The sequence below is a fragment of the Acomys russatus genome, chromosome 21 (assembly GCF_903995435.1).
Source record: "Acomys russatus chromosome 21, mAcoRus1.1, whole genome shotgun sequence".
Lineage (NCBI taxonomy): Eukaryota > Metazoa > Chordata > Mammalia > Rodentia > Muridae > Acomys > Acomys russatus.
The window spans coordinates 44,784,319-44,804,768 of NC_067157.1; the positions used below are offsets into that span (position 1 = coordinate 44,784,319).

Below are 20,450 nucleotides of genomic sequence, written 5' to 3' on the forward strand. Positions count from 1 at the left end.
GAGAGTCTCCATCTGGAGGTTGCTAACCCAGCTCTCTTGGCTGCCTCTCAGCTTCTTCTCTTAGTAGCTACCTTGGTAATCTGCCTCCACTTGGTAGCCAGGTTGGTAACCTGGCTTCATGAGAGGACGCGTTTCTCAGCTTTTCCCTTGGTAGCCCGCTTGGTAACCTGATTCCACTTGGTAGCCAGCTTAGTGACCCAGCTCTGTGAGAGGGCATGCTTCTCAGCTTTTCTCTTGGCAGCTGGCCCAGTTTTTCTCTTGGTAACTAGCTGAATGTGTCTATGTGTATTTATACTCTGGTCTATGTTTGGATGACTTCTAGCTCCCTGGACTTAGTTCTCTGGTCCACTTTAAGAAAGTTAGAGCCAGAGCATACAATTTGTCAGTGGACAGTGAAAAAGGAAAAATGATGACTTTTTGTTCAACAAAATGGCCCTCGTTCAACCTCAAGTTTTCTGGGAGACCAAACGGGTCACTCCAGTAGTGTGGTGAGATGCCAACATCTCACTACCTGTGCACACCAGGAAGTCTGATTTGTTCTTTGTTTTCTTTGTCTTTGTGTGGCTCTTGTGACTAAAAATCTTTTATAAGACATCTAGACCAGGTCTGGTGAGTTTGGTTTCTGGCAGAGTATAACGGAGCCCATTAATTCTTGGAACAGTCTGCTGTTCTGAATTTTGGTTCTTTTCTCTTGCCATACATTTCTGTTGTGTGCTCCTTTTCTGTTTCTGTTTGCTTGCAACTGTCTTGGTTCTAGAAATGGGCCAGGTCTCAGGTGCCATTTTGGCCAATGCTTTCCATTACTTGCTGAAAGTGTGGTAGCTTGAGCCTGGTGCCTCCTACTTCCTGCTAGAACACTTAGCTGCTGCTGAGTCCTGGGGAGAGGAGCTTGTCCTAAGCATAAAAGGCCCTCTGGGGACCCCTGCCATGAACATGGATGCTATTTGATCCAGCTTGCAGTCTGGTTGCAAGCCTGCCCCCCCCTCCCCAAGCATAGTACACTGGTCACCTGATCTGGAACACTGCTGGAAAGCCCCAGCGCCTGCCTGTATCCATTGGGTTCAGCAGGTGATAAGGTACTTTTCCCTTAAAACGATAGCTGCTAAATAAAGGTTTTTGTTTATCTTAAATGTATTAATGTATGGGCCATAATATAGTTAATTCAACTTGTTTTATTTAAAGGTACAAATTTATTGTGTTCTGTATATTTTGGTTATAAATGATTGGTTATTAGACATGGTTAAAAATCTTTGACATCTACAGCAAAAATGTTAACTTAAATAATAATCATGTAGACCACATGGTCTTTAGCCTGCCTTGTTACTCTACCATCTTGAGATAGCCATGTGACATAAAATAACAATTTTAGAGCCTCTTGGTCCTAATAAACTCTCTACTTGTTATAAAAGTTGATTCAGCTTAATAGACTACTATTAAAATTTGGGTTTTGTTTACTATATCTATGATTAAAAGTTTTACTTTAATATTAGTTCAAAAATATAAAGTTATAGTAACAACTGATATAGTTTATGGTCAGCTATATCAATAAACCAGTTGCCTGATGGTTAATAAAACAACTCCAAAAAATAATGCCCCATTCCCTAGGTGGGGTAGATAGTTTTTGGTTGTTCAAATTTTTATATAAGATACAGTTTACAACAGATAGCTAAAGACAGACATGGATTTAGCTCAAATATACTGGCCCTCAAGCTTGTCAGAGATCTGTTGAATATAGCATTTAACATATGTAAATTTATTATAAGAACAGAGCTTTCCAGATCATAACGGTAGTTCCCAAGGCCTCAGAAGACTTGGACAGAACCCCTGGATTGTGGTTTCTGGCCATGGAGCAAAACTGCTCCCAACATCTCACCCGCAACTATGGATCAGCCTAACTGTGGACAAACTGGACACCCGGAGAGTCATTGTCTCACGTTGCTGAATGCAAGGTGAGGTCAGTATCTTCTGTGTTCTTCTTCCACAGAAATAGCCTCTTGTCCTCTGTGCCTGATGCAAGACTGTCTCTGCCCATCATGCCATGCTGCCACAGGAGACAACTGGGACACTGTCTATTTACTGGGATATGACTTAACTAGTCATCTCTGTCATTTTAATTGATATATAAATGCATCTAGGTTACAATTTATCCTTTTCAGGTCTCTGATTACATTGATGGCTAAGCTAACGATAGCTTGACAGCTAGAGGACAATTAGACCTACTGCTAATAAAAAAATAAGTCTGTCCAATTTGTACTGGGTTTCAAAAATATAAGCTTACTTCAGCTGTCTTATATAGACACAATTTTAACTTCTGCCCCTAGTTTGTATTTGTCTCAACAGATTTTCACCTGGCTAACAGACTCCATCCAGAGCTGCTGGGATCTGGACCTGCTGTAAGCTGATGTAAACCAGTCCCGCAGAGATGACTACTCTATGTCTCTTCAACTGGATCAGCTAAACATAAGTGCTTCATTGGCCTTTGACTAGCTTTTCAGCCTTTTTAGGCCCTGATAATGACAACAGTGCCCCTAATGTCAGCAGGAAGAAGTTACAGAAAAGAGTGACCCTACCCATTTTCCCACTTTACAGGCTGAGATGCTAAGACAAGGGCAACTCTCTGGCATGAGGGACAACTGACTAAAAAATAGGATCTTAGTTATGTTTAAACCAGTCATGCTTTATGCACTCCCCCTTATATCAAACAATGGTTGGGCACCATTCAGCTAATAATCATGAAGACACAGTACCTGGCCCTACAATAGGCTGATTCAAAAACGTTAATTTCATGAAGATCTATGATTGGGTCTTCAATGAATCTGTCAGGAGGGACTGTAGAGACCAAACCAATGCCATTTTGTCTTCAGGGCCTGAGAACTTGACACTGCACCCCTCCTCCTGCCCCAGAGTTTCCAGGGAGGGCCACAAACATACAGCTAGGAACTATTCCTAGGAGCTTGTGCCTGGGGCCAACCAATCAGAGCTGCAGACCACAGTGACCAGAGCAAATGAAAAATTCCCTCCTGTGGTCTGGTCCTGATCTCCTCACTTAGCCCTGGTCCCCTAGCCAATCAGTTCAAAAGGCAACTTTCCTGGGCCCTTCTAACCTATCATGTCACAGCAAGGCTTAGAAATGGCTTGCATCACCCCCCCCCACCCCTACCTACAGGTATTCCTTTAAAAATCTTGTTCTCCTAGGACTAGGGGCTTCTCACAAGGGGGATGATGGCCTAGGCTCTGAGCTTAAAATAAACAAGACTCTGTGTGATTTGCATCCAGCTGATTCTTAGTGGTCTTTGGGTATTTCATAACTTGGGCATTATCCCAGCACTCAGAGAGGCAGAGGCAGGCCGATCTCTGTGAGTTCAAGGCCAGCCTGGTCTATGAAGTGAGTTCAGGACAGTCAAGGCTACACATAGAAACCCTGTCTTGAAAACAAAAATAAAAAAACCCAAACAACCAAAAAGAAACACCAGGCTATGTCTCCATACCTGTTCTCCACTGCTTACACATGGTATTTCACATGACTTCATAGCACACTCTCTAGCTGAACCAGTAAGTGGGCATGTAGGAATAGCACCACACTGATGTCTTTATTGTTGTTGTTTGTTCTTTTGAGACAGGCTGTCTCTGTATAGCCCTGGCTGGTCTGGAACTTGCCCTGTTAACTAGCCTGGCCTTGAACTCACAGAGATCTGCCTGCCTCTGACTCCTGAGTGTTGGATCAAAGGTGTGCACCACCACATCCGCTTCTGTGAAACTGACTCTTGTACCTTGCATATTTTAGTCTAAGGTACTCATTAAGCCTACATATTTTTCTTTATGATTTATTACATGAAGTATTGATATAGTTGAAGGAGAGATAAACCTGTTTTTTAGGCTCGGAACGGTCTTATGAGAGAACAGGTGAGCTTAATCCACTAGAAGACCAACCACCTCATGCAGGAGCTTGATTGTTGCCAGCTGAAAAGATCCTGTGAACAGACTCTGGGAGGAGATATATAAATGAGCCCACAACTAGGGGCGGGATTTTTTGAGACTTTGGATAGTTTTGGCTGTTCATTTCTCCACATGGAGATGCTCCTAAAGAGAACTGCTCTCAGGAAGGCTTCGGGGCTATGGGTCCTGCTGAAGTTCTGGGTTCTGGTTACTCCAGGTTCCAGTAGAAGAAATCCTGCTGATTACGCCAGGAGAATCACTCCTCGGAACTGATAACCTTACAGTTTTGTTATTGTGTTCCTTAATCCTCTTTTACTATTGTTTTGGTTAGTCAGGTTATAAGTGATGTATGCTTGGTTAATGAGTTGTAATAAATTATATTGATTAAGAACACTGAGCCTACATATAGTCAAGTTTCTCTTCTATCCCATCATATGCCTTTCCTCCCTGAACCCCATATTTCATTTTTAATTGACGGATAATAATAGTATATAAATACATGGTATATAATGGTATACTTTAATGTATATATTATATAATAAATGTATATATATGCTTAGTACTGACGAGATTAAGTCAGTTAATAAATCTATCACCTTACCTACTAATTTTTTTGTGGTAAAAACATTTAAACATTTAAACTTTGTCTTCTGGCAATTTAGGAATACACACTACTCTCAGCCATAATCACCATGCTATAAAGTAGAGGTCCCTAAAATGTACTTCATCTATTTAACTGGAATTCAGACAAGCATTTCCTACATAGTCACCCCAGCTTTTAGTAACCACCATTCGACCCTCTGCTTCTACTGGCTGGACTGTTTAAACTGCTGTCTTCAGGTGCACACTTCAAACACACACACCTCAGAAAGACCCTCTCTTTATGCAAAACCCTCTCCTAGGAAATCCAGGCCAAAGAGGAAAGGCACACGGGCCCCATTAGCTCATGGTCTATGCTCTGAGAACACTCTCGACACTCTAACCGTAGGGCCCAATTGTCCTAAATATAGAGCTCGTATATTTTTAGCAAAAACTTCAAGCACAAGAAATAAGGTGGGAGAGCCCCTGAAATGTGTCACCGGGATGCAAAAATCCCACTGACGCCATCCCTCTATGGCTAGCTGTGAGGAACTCAATGTAAGGAGTTTCTTCTCACCTCCGGTGGAGTAGATTCTGGGAAGCACAGTCACAGACACATTGTCCGAGCTTCTCTGACCCACTGTGTCAGTCACAGTCAGCTGGAAGATGTATGCGCCTTCCTTCAAGTGGGACAGCTTCAGGGTTCCTGGCTGAGGCACCTGCCATACAAACATGTGAGCCCATGGCCCAGCAGCACACATGACCATGTGTACTGGCCCCCTTCTTCACAACGAGCCATCAGCTAGCCCCTCTTTTCTCCTTAGAGATGCTACATAGATAACTTTGAAACAGAAATAATGATAAACAATAGATGACACTCAAAGTTAGAAATTTCTTCTGATCTACAAACCGAAGCAAAAAGTTGAGATGTAGGAAAGAGAAACAGAGGGCACGCACGGGTTCAGTCTGTCACTTACACGAACACAGAAGGCGGATGAGGCACGTGGTAGGAGACCTTGCTAACAGAAGACTCAGCCTGAACCTATTGTGTGACTCAGTTACTAACACAGCTCATGCGGTTAGCTTCATCAGTAGGCACTGAGGCAAATGTTCAGCTCACAAGAGAGGGCAGTGGCCGGAAGGGACCGCAGCACGCATGAGGATTTCACTCAGGGGTTTCAGAGTCCATGAAGAGTATATATAGCTAAGAAAATATAGATTAGGCTAGAAGGTGGGAGGAGGTCTGGAAAGCAATACAAGGGTTTTTTTTTATGTAGAATAAAAGGACATGTTGTTCAGCATTTTCCAAAGGGAAGACCTAATGTTCATGCATGTAGTGAGGTACAGACTGTTTGCAGAAGCAGTAGAGTTGATAAACATATTCTAGGACAGTGCTTCTCGACCTGTGGGTCCCCACTTCCTTGGGGGGTCACAGATCAGATATACTGCAGATCTGATATTTACATTATTAGTCATAACAGTAGAAAAATCAAAGTTATGAAGTAGCATCAAAACTATTTTACGATTCGGGGTCACCACAGATGAGGAACCGTATGAAAGGGTCATAATGTTAGGAACGTTGAGAACCGCCAACCCGGGACATGATGTATAGAGTGAGTTTCTGCCTCTGGAAAAGTTAGAGAACAATGGGTGGGGTGCTCAAGGAAGAACTCTTGCCTGAGTGACAGGCTCGGAATGATTCTGAGCAGGTCCAATTCTAACGTTATCTAATCACTGTGCAAAAACAGCACACTGAGATCAGTGCAGTGGGACCAGCTGATCGTTGCTTTTGTTTTGGTCCAGGCCAGTGTAAACTGGTGTTTCATTACCTCACCCTCTACAGCAGTGGTTCCACCTTGCTAATGCTGTGACCCTTTAATACAGTTCCTCATGTTTTGGTGACCACCAACCACATTCTCGTTGCTACTCCATAACTGTAATTTTTTATTTTATTATTTATGGTGTTTTGTTTTGTTTTGTTTTTCGAGACAGGGTTTCTCTATACAGCCTTGGCTGTCCTGGACTCACTTTGTAGAGCAGGCTGCCCTCGAACTCACAGCAATCCACCTGCTCCTGCTTCCCAAGTGCTGGGATGAAAGACGTGCACCACCATGCCCAGCCTCATAACTGTAATTTTGCTATTATAAATCATAATGTAAATATCTAGTATGCAAGATGTCTGAAATTCAACACTGTAGCCGGCCCTTGCTACTGTTATGTATGGTAATATCTGTGTTTTCCAATGGTCTTAGGCGACCCCTGTGAAAGGGGTTGAGAACCTCTTCCCTAAGGGGAGTGGCTTGGATGAAGTGTCTGAGATCTAGTCTGGAAGTGCTCCTATCTGGACATGGCTCCAACTGTCTCATGGGTGGTATATATAGGCACCCCCTGTACAAATAGTTCCTGTCCATCCACAGCCCATCTAGCTGTGCCTGGGTGAGCCTGCTGGAGAGCAGGAGAGCAGAGGTCAGCACAACCCTATGCTGTCCACCTCACTTCTTAGCACAGTGTCCATAAGTAGGTTTAACCGCTGTGTACAATGCTTCCAGGTCTAGTAAAGAAAAAGTTCATTCTACTATTAGCTCCCTTTTTATTATCCTTTCGTTCACACTTTCTAGGCAAAATTATTAAGCAAGGGTAGCCAGGAACTTGTGACCTGAAACTTGCGATCTCCCTGTCTCACCCCGCTGAGTACTGGAATTACAGGCATGTGCCATCACACTTGACTTCTACCCAAGAAAACTCTTGTTTTATACTAAGAAAAAAGAAAACTCTTTTAAAAAAGAATCAGAATTATTCAAACACAGTGTACGGCTTTCTCTCTGAGCTGAAGAAGCCAACCCTGGCAAGCTTCAGAGCAAACAATCAAGACTGTTCATTAAGCACAAAGGGAACTCACAGAATCGCCATTTTTAGGATAATTGATGTTAGACTTCATCCATTTTATGCACATTCTGCATATTTCCATGATTTTAGGAACTAACTGCAAAGGACATTACAGAAGACCACTTCCCAGAAACACCAGATTTTGTTATCAAGAATGACACGAGTCACCTTCATGTCCACTGATGGGTCACCCTGCTGCAGCGTCCACTCGTACAGGACGATGGCGTGGTCATCTGTGCTTTCTCGGCCATCCAGAATCACCCCGTCTGTGGGCAAATGCAAAACCACATCCTTCCCGGCCTTGCTAAGTGGAGGCTCATCCTCCCCTGTGAAAGAGAAAGGACCTAAGCGCATGACCCCTGATTCCCCAACCTATGAAGAGCAGCATCTTGTCCATCAAAAAACCTCAAATAGAATAATCAACTGAAATCTATCTTCCTGTTAACTTCCATTGTGTCCCGTTTAAGTACCAAAACAACAATTTATTCTGATATAGAAATTTAGCTGTGACGCGTGCAGAAGAGGAAGTATGGTATGCCAGCCATTTGCAGGAGCTATAGAAAACTAATAATATATTTTTAATTTTTTTTAATGATTTGTTTTTATTTTATGTGCACTGGTGTTTCGCCACCATGTGTGTCTGTGTGAGGGTGTCAGATCCTCTGGAACTGGAGTTACAGACAGTTGTGAACTGCCATGTGGGTGCTCTGGAAGAGCAGCCAGTGCTCTTAACTGCTGAGACATCTCTCCAGCCTCCAGTAATATTTTTTAAAACTTTCAAAGGTTTTACATGGAAAAGTCAGGAACGCACTGAAATATCTTGCTTGTTATGAAATAAATTAATTCTGTCTCTCCTGAAGGAATAAAAGTCACTGACTTTTGTTAAAGTAGGACACAGATGGATTTTTCTGAGCCCAGGGAAACCATCACAGTCTAACTTGACCTCTGATGACCTCTAAGATAACACTTTCTCCTGGTTCTAGTTCAGGCCAATTACACTGTTAAATGTATTTTGAAACAAACCAGAACTTCATCTACACAGAGGCTGTCCTCAAACAAACAAAGGACAACACTTAGCCAGATCCAGATACATGTTGAATTTTCATTATAAAGAATATAACTGAACAGGTTAAATACTATGGAAACATTGATTTCTCTTGGAAACTGACCACACTGGCTAAGAGAGGTGAAATAAGACTCAGACCAATCGAGAGTGAGCGATTCAAGGTGGGATTTAACCTAGAGAACGTTAGCTGGCCTCATTCCAAACACAAAGCTGTGAATGGAACCTTCTTGAGAGGACCATGGCCTTTTGAATCTGGGCCAAGTGGTGCAAAGGCTACAGACTGGCTTGGAAGTTAAAGGAGACTGCATGGGCACTCTCTGAATGGGCCAGAGAAGGGAAAAGAGGTAGATACATGGAGGAAAGATAGCATTCCTTGGTTTGTTTGCTTTTTTGTTTCCTGTTTAGGCTGGAGAATCTATTTATTTATTTATGGTTTTTTTTGGGCGGGGACAGGGTCTCTCTGTGTAGCCCTGCCTGTCCTGGACTCCCTCTGTAGACCATGCTGGGCTCAAACTCACAGAGATCCACCTGCTACTGCCTCCCCGAGCACTGGGTTTACAGGTGTGCACCACTGTGCTCAGTCCATTTTTATTTCTTAACCCCTAAACTGGTCCTTTATTTTTCACCAACTTTATCATTATAATTTTTGCCACAATAAACATGTTTTTGCTAATACTGTTTCTCTAGCACAGATTATTCTCCTTAAAAAATATTCTAGAACAGTGGTTCTCAACCTGTGTGTTTCAGCCCCTTTGGCAACCCTACACCTAGAAAAACATTTATATTATGATTCATAGCAATGGGGAAACAACAGTTACAAAGTAGCAATGAGGCCAAGGTGTGGTTGCCTACCCTTGTTATCCCAGTACTCAGGAGGCAGGTGTATTACTGTGAGTTCGAGGCCAGCCTGGTCTACATAGCAAGTCCAGGACACACAAACAACAACAACAACAAAAATAACAACAACAACACCTCCCAAACCAACCAACCAACCAAACAACAAAGTAGCAATGAAATGACTTTATAGTTGGGGGTGGGTCCCCACAACATTAGGAAGTGCATAAAGGGTTGAAGGATCAGAGCATTAGGACAGTTGAGAACCACTGTTCTAGAAGAATGGCTATTTTAAATCTCTGATACATTACTATTTCCTAGTTGGTTTCCAAGAGGCTAGTACCAATTTGTACTGTCAATGACCATGAGTATATAATTATATAAAATATTTCCCACGTGTGTGCCTAATTAAAAAATTTTTCGCTTTTCAATTTAGTAAATCTAAGCTGACATTTACATTTGATTTCTTTTACTTTTTGTTTTTTACTTTTTCCTCTTTTTGGTGGCACTGGATACTAATCCTAACCCTAACCCTAACGTAGGTCCTCAAATATGCTAGCTAAGAGCTCTACCTGGAAGCTCTAGGCCTAGCCTGTGACTGTCTTTAACTTTGAATAGTTCCTATGTTTATCAACTGCATTTCCTCACCAGGGAACTATTTACTCAAATTCTCTGCTCATTTACTTTTGGCAAACCAACCCTCAGCTCTGTTAATGTTTTAAGATCATATTTCCTAGACCCTTTGTTTGTAATTCCTTATTTATTGACATGGATTATTTTATGAATTTGTACGTCTTTCTTTAATGAGATCTACTTGATTTGAAGACATCTTCCTCCCAGATAGGTAATACAAAGTTTAGCTTCCAGTTTTTCTTAACTATGAGGAAGACTATGGCTTCTATTGAAAATATATGTGTATATAGGGCCAGTGAGATGGCTCAGTAAATAAGGGTATTTGCTGCCAAGTTTAATGACTTGAATTCTACCCCCAAGACCCACACAATGGAAGGAGAGACCTGACTTCCTGCAAATGTGCCTCTGTCTTCCACACATATGCTGTGTCAGGCAGGCCCATAAACATTAAGTAAATAAATGATGTAAAAACAAATTTCCATCTGGGATTTGCATATGGTCAGGGTTGTGAGTCTCAATGCACTTTCTCAGACACTGCCAACAAATAATCCTAGTATTATTTATGAACTATAAGTGATCACTCTTAACGCAAAAGAGAGAAGATGAAAATATGAGTCAGATCTGTGGAGCTGAGTCAGCCAGCAATGTAGGGAATCAGCCTTGAAGGGGAAGGTCAGCCCTTGCTTTGTAGTGGAAGACAGGCCGCCGAGGGGGGCATGCTGGGAAGACAGGAGAATTCCACCTGAGGCTTTGGCTTCTCTAGCAGGCAAAGGGTTGCCTTTCCAAGTTCTACCCACAGACACTCAGTTTCAGGCTAGTTAGTCAAAACAGCGCAAAGGTTCTGGTCCCTGAACCCTGGGAGATAATATTCTCAGCCCCATCAGGATCCAGCTCCACCCCAAGTCCTCTTTCCTCAAGGCATTCCATCTGCATTTCCAGTCAGTCACACCAGCCAACCAAACTTCTGTAACTGTACCGCCCTGATAACTCACAGGAAACACTCATGCTTGGTCATTATGGCAATCCGAGCTAGAACACAAGGCATTCAAGTCCCAAGATGATCACCAGGGACTTGGATGGGAGAAGCCTAGACTCAAACTGCAGGACTGAGGACTTCAAGCATTCACTTTTCTTCAGATGTTCTAGCAGGGAGGTTCTCTCACATCAAGATGCCCCCCCCCCCCCCCCCCCCCCCCCCCCCCCCCCGCGCTTTGGTCCTACATTCTCTCACTATTCCTGACAGCTGCCTCATTATCACATAGGGTAACAGACCCTGGGGTGGGGCGTGTACTAGGGAAAGCCCTGTGAGCTACTCCACTCCAGCTCAGCAAACTACTTGCTGAGTGGCCCTCAGCAAGTTGCTTTCCAGGTCAGCCTTAAGAACAACAGGTTTGACCTTTGAGCTGTTGTAGCAAGAGTGAGTTCATGTGTGCAAATAGTTTAAAATAGCTTCTAACATCAGACTCAATGAGAGCGACCAATACATTGACTGATAGGCACATTGTAAATCTTCTTTTTTTTTTTTTTCTTCCAAGATAGGGTTTCTCTGTATAGCCTTGGTTGTTCTGGACTGGCTTTGTAGACCAAACTGGCTTGGAACTCACAGAGATCTGCCTGCCTCTCCTTCCCTGAGTGCTGGGATTACGGGCATGCAACACCATGCCTGGCTTACAAATCTATTCTATTCCACCTCATACAGCCCTCCCCCATGTCTTCTTGAGCCCCTAGTTTACCCCAATGGACCTATCACGACTCCCTACAAGGAGCTTTGCTGACTCACTTGACTCATTTATTCTCAAACTGCACATGTTGACAAAACTCACAAGAATGGGGGGAAAGAGATAATAGTAATAACCCAGAACGGAAAACGGAGGTAGTTCTAGAAACATAAAGAGCTCAATCAGGACAAGAGAGTCCCGGGTTCTGTAAAATGCCCTTTGCCCTCCGTGCTGGGCCAACAAACGCAGCCCGGGAGCCTAGGCTGCACCTTCAGCATCCCCGGGTTACTGAGGACCCGAAGAAGTCTGCGTATGTCAATGCTCCTCAGAGAGGAGGCCATGCCAGGGGTCATGGCAAACTTCCCCTAGAGAAGAGAAAGACAAAGGGGAGAGGAGAAAGAACAGCTTGGATGGCTGTTGCTCTGGCCTTACTTTTAATTCAGTCTACTTTTCTTCCCCCAGGTTTAAGGAAAGCTCTCCTAGCAATGCAAATTTCTTCCAAATGAGCTCAAGAGGACGTGGGGGATGGATTTCGTTTCTCTACTAATTTTGCTCTTTCGATGTGTCAGGGGCGGGGGGGGGGGTGTGTGTGTGGAATGGGGTGGCAGGGGTCGTCTAAAGCGCTTGCATGTAAAACCACTGGGCAGGCTACTCTGGTCTTTTAAAGAGACACACTTTACACAGAATCCTACTTTGTACCTACTGCTGAGCCCAGCAGGCCCCATTACCAAGTTCCAAACCCCTTCGCACACAGCTGGCCCTGCTTAAACTCAGTGAGTTAAACACAAAAACAAAAAGGTCACGAATGTGGGGGAAATCTGTAGGCGGTGGATGGGAGAGAAGAGTGGAGTCAGAGCGACAAGCTTTCCTTCACATTTTTATCCGGAGGAAGTACAGGCAGAGAGCCAAACCAGGAAGCAGGAGGTGGGTGTTAGGGGCAATTTTGCATCTAATCAAATCTTGTCCTTGCCATTTCCTGCTCTAAAACGCGCTTTAGAAAACCCATGAGACGAAATAGAACTAAAATAATTTTTACTGGGGAAAGGAGGCTCTGAGACATCCTCTTAAATCGAATTTCCGCCAGTCCTCCCGGATCCGCCCTCGACCCCAACAGAACCTGCTTCTGAGCAGCAACTGGACTTTCTTCCTAAGTCTGAGGTGGAGGGGAGTGGGGATGGGAAGCGAGCCACTTTCCCGGTCGTCCCCAGCTACAGTTCTTTGGAAAAGCTGGTTTTGCATGCTTGGTGGCAGATGCCGGTCCCACTGGACCATCTTGGCACTTACCTGGCCCGGGAGAGATGCCGGCTGCTTCCCCGGCGCGGCTAAGAGTGTAAGTGCGGTACCCACGGAGGGGCGCGAACTTGCAGACGCTGCGGCCGCGCGCCGTGCAGTTGAACAGGTAGCAGCGGGGAGCGGGCGTGGGCGCGGGCACGCTGGGCCCCCGGGGCAGCTGCACCACCGCAACCGAGCAGCTCGGCTCGGAGCAGCAGGCCGCCACGCACTGCCGCCAACCCCGCACGGTCCCCGGTGCGCGCAGGAAGCTGGCCCCCGCCGCGATGGAGTCCTGGGTGCGGATGATGGTATCGGGAACCGCCCGGTAGACCGCTGTCCCGCCTGCACCCGGGCAATCCTCCCGCGGGCCTCCGAGCAGCTCGGGCTCTAGCTCCTCCCGCGGCCGTGCCCGCTGAAGCTGCCGGCGAAAGTCCTGAAGCAGCCTATCCACCTCGGACGGAGGAGCGGCGGGCTCCCCGGGCCGGCCGCTGGGCAGCCAGAGGCAGAGCAGCAGCAGTCCGCGCAGGGCGCGGTGCTGGGAACCCGGGCCCCGTCCTCCCCGGGCGGCCATTAGCACAAGCGCGGCCTCAGAGCCCGGCGGCAGCCCCGGGGCCTGGCTGCTGTACCGCGGCGGCGAGCGTGGGGGCTTCGAGAGGCATCGCGGGCCTGGCTCCGCCCTGGCCTTTCAGCCGGCTGCAAGCTTTCGGTACGCTCTCGCCGCCGAAGCGCACCGGGACAACGAGCGAAAATCAGCACCCGGCGTGCGGACAGCGGCCGCGGCGGGGCGGAGCCCGGCGTGCAGGGGCGGCCCCGGGGCGGGACTTCCGCGAGTCCGCAGGTCACCGGCGCGCCTGGCGGTGGAGGAGGGGACTCCCCGGGAGTGCCTGGCTCCCACCGTGGGCGGCGTGGATGTTTGGGCCTAGCAGGCCTCGTTAACCAACCAGACCGGAGCAAGGACATGGCTCACAGGCAGGGCCCTTGGGGTTGGAGGGGAGAGTGAATCAGTCCATCAATCTAAAAGTCAGGGGCTACTAAGGAGAACCGCAGGCATGGCCAGGGAACCACAAACAATTTTACCCGTTTTTTGACAGCCAACTTCATTTGCGTTATGCGTTATTAAAAAGATTTGGACTACGGAAGTTAGTAAAGGAAACAAAATATTTACTTTCAAATTCTAATTTGCCTTTCAGTCTCACTTCGAGAGCTTAAACATCAGAAACTTAGCAATGAAAAACTGAACTTGTGAGGAGAAAAGGCTGGGTGATCTGGAAAGGAGATACCCTTTTCTGTAAGGGTGAGGGCTGAGCTGATTGACGTCTTTGAAAACACACACACACACACACACACACACACACACACACACACGCACGCACACGCACGCACGCACACACCAATCCCCATATACTATCACAACGAAAAATATATTCCCGGTTCTGTGTGTGGGGAAAAAAAACCTTATTTCTTCATACATAGTCTCTATGTAGCACAGGCTGGCTTGAATTTATTCCCCCTTTTCTCTTACCCTCTATCTCCTGTCTTTATCTCTTATTCTCTGCCTTTTGTCCCTCTGGGGCTAATAAATCTCCCTTGTGCTGAAACCTGTGTCCTGGGGCGCCTTGTGCCGACTTCAGGGTCCATTCAGACATAGCCATGCCTAATACAAACCATATGATCTCCAAAGAAGACAGAGAGGCCACAGCTATGACGACTCCACCTGGATTGTGGTTTCCATGGGGAAAACTGCCCATGCCTCCCTTGCCTGCTGCCAGGACTTTGCTCAAAATGTAGACACTTATGTGTTAATTTCCCTATTCAGCTAGTCAAAGTGATGCATGTCAGTTTTCCCAAGCACCTCTACAAAAAACAAAACAAAACAAAACAAAACCAACAACAAAACATCAGACCTGGGTCTGACAGCCGAAGGCCCCTTGCCCTGTGTGACAGCCGAAGACCTGCCACCCCTGCCAAGCCACCAAGACTCCACCTTAAGCTGCTCCTTCAAAGGCCTCTTCTTGGTTCCATTCCTCGCTCCTCATCCCTTCACGCCTGTTCCCTTACTAAAAAGAGATGTCCTTTCCAGACTGACATAAATGTGCTTTCTACGCTGACAACGGCTCTTAGCCCCTTACCCTAACCTCTTACCTCTTACCCCTGCATCCCGCCCTGTCCTCTCATTGGCTTCTGTTTGTACATTCTCCTGCTCTCCACAATTCCCCAAACCTCTCTTGCCCTCTGCCCACTTCTTTGTCAACCCTATTGAGTGGGGTACGGCCTCTCCTTCCCTTGCTGAACACTGTGACCCCTCTTTATCACACTCAGAGACTTTCTGCCTACAAATCCAAACCCCAATACCCTCTACCCTAAACCAGCCTCAGAGGCCTCAAACCCATTAATCAATCCCTTTTATCCAAATGGTTTCTATGCCCCACCTATGTCTTCACCCTTCAATACTCCCATACTGACAGTCAAAACAAACAAACCAAACAAACAACAAACCAAACCAAACAAACAAAAAAACTAACAAAACCTTCCACCTGATACAAGACCTTGACCCCATCAACATTACCATTACCCCTCTCCACCATATGGTCCTTTTTCATTTGGTCCCTTCCAGGCCATATGGACCTGGCCTTCCCCTGCCCCCTGCTTCACTATGTAGATGACCTGATAGCCAATCTGACACCACTTCAGTTCTTAATTTCCTCAGATCCTACCTTCCAAAGACTTACATTTCTTACCAATAAAGATGATGGTCACACCAACATAACAGCTGGCAAGCTGCCCTTTCCTTCCTTACGACTCACCTCACTTCCCTCCAGGCTACCCTACTACATAAACCAGATAACCCAGGTAACCTACTACCTAACCAGATAACCCTCCTACATAATCAGACAACCACCACACAACCCAGATAACCCTACTACATAACTAGATAACCCAGGTAACCTACTATCTAACCAGATAACCTTGCTACATAACCAGATAACCACTACCCAGCCCAGATAACCCTAGTACATAACCTGGTAACAACATACTTAGCCCTCCTTCAACACAGGGCAATATTCGCCACTTACATAAAATATTTCCCTCTAATACAAAATTCTTCCTCTCCTTTCTCAAGTTCCCTGATTCTCACCCCAGCAGATAAGACTTTTTTCCTCCAGAACTGAACCCAAACCAACAATGTATGTCAGCAAACTAACTCCACCTCCACTATACGACCCCTCGTTTCCCACTCACCAAGTTATATATAAATTTGAAGTTATGACAGTCTAAGGAAATGTTTTAAGGCATGTAAACACAAGTTATGAAGGTCTGAAGATGTAAAACCTATCCTATAAAATCTGTAAATGCAAGTTATAAAATGCGAGCTTAAGGTATGAGCATATGAAAGTTTAACTAAATTGTGAGTGTCTGAGAAAGTGATTTATGGATCTGATAAAGTAATTTAAGGTGCATTTTAAAAATTTCAGGTTTCTTACCCCTCTCTATGCTACATAAATCTACTGCCCTTTCTGCAATGTAAATTTTAATACAGATAACAAGCAATGGTGCTGCTAACATATCTAAAAATTTTAAGCTTAAAAATCATTCTTATAAGCTTCAGAAAATTGACTTAAACCCACCTGTCACAAGACAAATGGACTCCAGGTAAGTCCTCCTGTCAGCCAACAGCCTTAATTTCCCCACCTGACTGTTTCTCAGGAAGAGATCGATCCCTCTTTCACCGGGACCACTCCCCCCTTTCTCTGCCCCCCCTCCTTCCCTGTTCTTGGGACTCCCCTTTCCCAACTACCATGACCAAGACCCTAAAAGTTTTAAATGTACATCCAAGATCATTTTTTTTTTCTCATGGACTCCTTAACTTTCCCTTCTGTCCCTGGTCTATCTGTCCCAGCAGATTTCAAATCAACAGCTCCATCGACTCCCCAGCCCCAGATGATGTCTCAGAGTCTGCATCCTAGATAGCTCCAAAGCAACTAGCTCAGGCACTCCAGCCTCACAGACAGCTCCAATGATGCCTGCACTTCCCTTTCTTTAACTTTGCAGATAAGAAAGGAAAGAATTTCTCCAAGATTATATTTCCTGCCACCAGTGGCGGAGTAATGTTCCTCTGGACATGCTAAAGAAGTGGTCAGTATACTTAGACCCTGCCCCCCATCCTCACCTGCATCCCTTTCTTGGAATCTGCTCTGCCTGCTGGAATAGCTTTGGCTCCCTGCTCCCACCTTCATGTTGGAAGCAATTGTGAGCACCTGGCCTAGATGAGCCAATCACACACAACTGGATCACAGTGTCTGAGCCTGAATAACACAAGCTGAGTCAGTGTGGGAAGGCCTGCTGGGGGTTCCAGTAGGCTCCAGGAGTCTGTAGAGCAGAGGAGGAAAAAGAGTAGACAGAGGAGCAAATGGAGAATTGAGTAATGTGGCCCTGAGAAAGGAAGATGGGGAGACGGGAGCTACCTAACCCGTTTAGTCCTCAATGGCTCATTTGACTAAATACATAAGACTTCTAGTTATGGAATTAAAAAAATTATACTAATATAGGTAGGCAGTGGTGGCCCAGGCCTTTAATTCTACGACTCAGAAGGCATAGGTAAGCAGATCTCTGAGTTCAAGGGCAGCCTGGTGTACATAGAGCATGTTCCAGGACAGCCAGGGATACACAGAGAAACCCTGTCTTGGAAAAAAAAAAAAAAAACAATCCCCCTTCAAATTATACTAATTTGTGTGTAGGTGTACATGCATGTATGTACATGTATGCGGAAGCCAGAGGTCAACCTTGGATATAGTTTTTGAACACACCTGGCAGTCCACATTAGAACTGACTGTACTTAGATCGGGTACTAATTAAAGAAGATTCTTCAGAGGACAGAAGATGATGAGAAGTTTAAAATCCCTCCTTTCATTCTCTTCGTCACACTGAGGAGAAGGGCTGTTTGTTGAGCATCTTCTGGGTACCAGACCCTTCGGAGCTGATGTCCCTTTATCTTCTCAATCATTTAGTGGGAATCAGTCTATTTGTCTTCCCAAGTCACTGATGAAATACTGGAGCTAGCAAGAATGTAACTTAGGAGAAAGAAGTTACATTCACTTCATGTAGGGCTAAGCCTTGCTTGTTGGTGCCATCTGGTGTTGTGATGGAATTTGCAATGCTGATGACTTTTGAAGGCGCTCAATAAAGGTCTGTTAAAGAAGCCATCTTAGGGTTTGTTTGGTTTGGTTTTTTATGCTATTGGGCTCTTTTTTCCTCTCTTAAAAATCAATGTCACTGAAGGGTGGTTTGTAGGAGGTAACATATGGACCTTAAGTTCCCCTTGTCATTGGCTCGTTTTTCATTGACCTACTTTGGCAACATTGTTGGAACTAAACTGATTATAGATGCTCGACTGTGAGTTTAACATCTCTATTTTGTGGCTGCAGAGATGGCTCAGCAGTTAAGGGAATATTAACTTTTGCAGAGGACCAGAGTTCAAATCCTAGCATCTATGTTGAGTGGCTCACAGCTGTCTGTTGGTCCCTAGAGGCATATTCTGTGTCAGACTGAGATGCAGGACCATCACGTTGTAACCATGCTGGCAGGTTTTAAGAAGAGACATTTGTGTCATCAGACTGAGATGACTGAAACAATGGACTCCTAAGGGACTGGATTTTTACCAGGAATTTCATGTTGGGAGAAGGACAAAGTGGTTAAGATGCAAGGTGGATCAGGTGTAGGATGCGTTAGGGTAGGGTTGGTTAGGGATAGGGTGATCTAGGGGTAGGGTGTATTAGGGTAGGGTGGGTTAGGGTTAAGATGGGTTAGGGGTAGGGTGGGCTAGGAGTAGGGTGCATTAGGGTAGGGTGGGTAAGGGTTAAGGTGGGTTAGGGGTAGGGTGGGCTAGGAGTAGGGTGCATTAGGGTAGGGTGGGCTAAGGGTAGGGTGGGTAAGGGTTAAGGTGGGTTAGGGGTAGGATGGGTAAGGGGCAAGGTGGGTGTCCTGGCTAGTTTTATGTCAACTTGACACAAGCTAGAGTCAATCTGAAAGGAAGGAAACTCAATTGGGAAAATGCTTCCGTAAGACCCAACTATGGGGCATTGTAATTAATTATTGATGAGGGAGGGCTCAGCCCATTGTGGAGGTATATTCCTTGGGCTAATGGTCCTAAGTTCTGTAAGAAAGCAGGCTGAGCAAGCAAGCCATCAAAACCAAGCCAGTAAGCAGCTTCCTTTCATGGCCTCTGGATCAGGTCCTGCCTCCAGGTTCCTGCCCTGTTTGAGTTCCTGTCCTGACTTTCTTCAATGATGGACTCTGATGTGGAAATGCCACATAAGCCCTTTCTTCCCCAAGTGGGTAAGAGATAAAGAGGGTAAGGGGCAAGGATGTGTCCTCATGCCTGTCAGAGGAGTAGCCTGTTTCCTAGGAGGAGATATCCCACACCTCTGACAAGTTTTCAGACCATCCAGCAAGGCAGATTGTCAGGGATGGATGGGACCTCATACAGAATATGGCAACTTAGTTATGTAGACGTCTTGCCATCTTTTAAACCTAAACCCCATGGCAGAACCTAGATGATCATCTTGGGGCTTGGGACACCTCCTTATTTGTTATTTTTCTTTGTAATTAGCATAATAGGGTGAGTACAGAGCTTAAGTTCTTGGGATTGCCAGAGTCCAAGCTTTGAGCCTCAGAAATTTGGCACTTGGATGAGGCATGTGATTGGGCCAGACAGACAGGCAAATGGGCTTCTCATGGCAATTAGAGTACCCCATGTCAAGCGGTGATCATGCTGTGCTGAAGCTGGGGAGCCAGTTGGGAATTCCTCATCTGTTGGTTTCTGGCTGGCTCACTGAGCAGTAGAATGACAGGTCCATAGCAGTTACCATGACAGTTTCAGTTGTCTTTCTTCTATGGGACCAGCTGAGGATGTGCTGCTACCACTACCTACAGACCCAGATTTTTTTTCCAGGGTATCCTTATGGAAAATTTCTTAAGATCATAATGAAAACCTTAGAATTTTGGCAGTCTTCATTACAATTTTGAGTTTTCAATCCCAGATTGTATATAGAAAAAAATAACAGTTGTGAGAAAGTTGTTCACTTTCCTTGCGTAGAAATGGGCAGATCGTACTTGGGAGAGTGAGTTCTAGGACAGCCAGGGGTACACAAAGAAACCCTGTCTCAAAAAAGAAAACAAAATAAGCCAAAATGAAAACAGCCCCTGGTCTTACAAAGTAATATTAAGGTATTTCCTACAGCAGGAGTACATCCTTTTCCTGCAGTTAAAAGGCAGTCAGGATCAGATCCTAAAGTAAATGGAAGTATAATTGTTAACCAGAGAGTAATTGTAGCTACAAGACTACCAGCTACAAGGCAGTAGGACCAATCTTAAATCCTAGAAATCTTACCTCACAGTCCACCTCTTTTCTTTTGTCTTTCAGGTCTTCTTGGTCCTCTGGTGCCTCCTTAAGGGGAGAGTGATAACCAGGCATGAATACCAGTGACTTTGACAGCAGAGAATTATGATGTATGGTCTTTTCCACCTGG

The 20,450-nt window shown here is 45.3% G+C and overlaps 1 protein-coding gene across 1 annotated transcript in view; it reads right to left on the reverse strand.

Moving 5' to 3' along the window:
* Positions 1-13,720, reverse strand: part of Lrp11 (LDL receptor related protein 11) — a 30,167-nt gene extending 16,447 nt beyond the window's left edge. The window contains exons 1-3 of the mRNA XM_051164649.1: positions 12,937-13,720; positions 7,570-7,727; positions 5,093-5,234 (exon numbers count right to left, since the gene is read on the reverse strand). Coding sequence (XP_051020606.1) covers positions 5,093-5,234; positions 7,570-7,727; positions 12,937-13,495 — 859 coding nt within the window. The 5' untranslated portion in view covers positions 13,496-13,720. The remainder of the gene's footprint in view (positions 1-5,092; positions 5,235-7,569; positions 7,728-12,936) is intronic.
* Between the last annotated feature and the right edge of the window lie 6,730 nt (positions 13,721-20,450).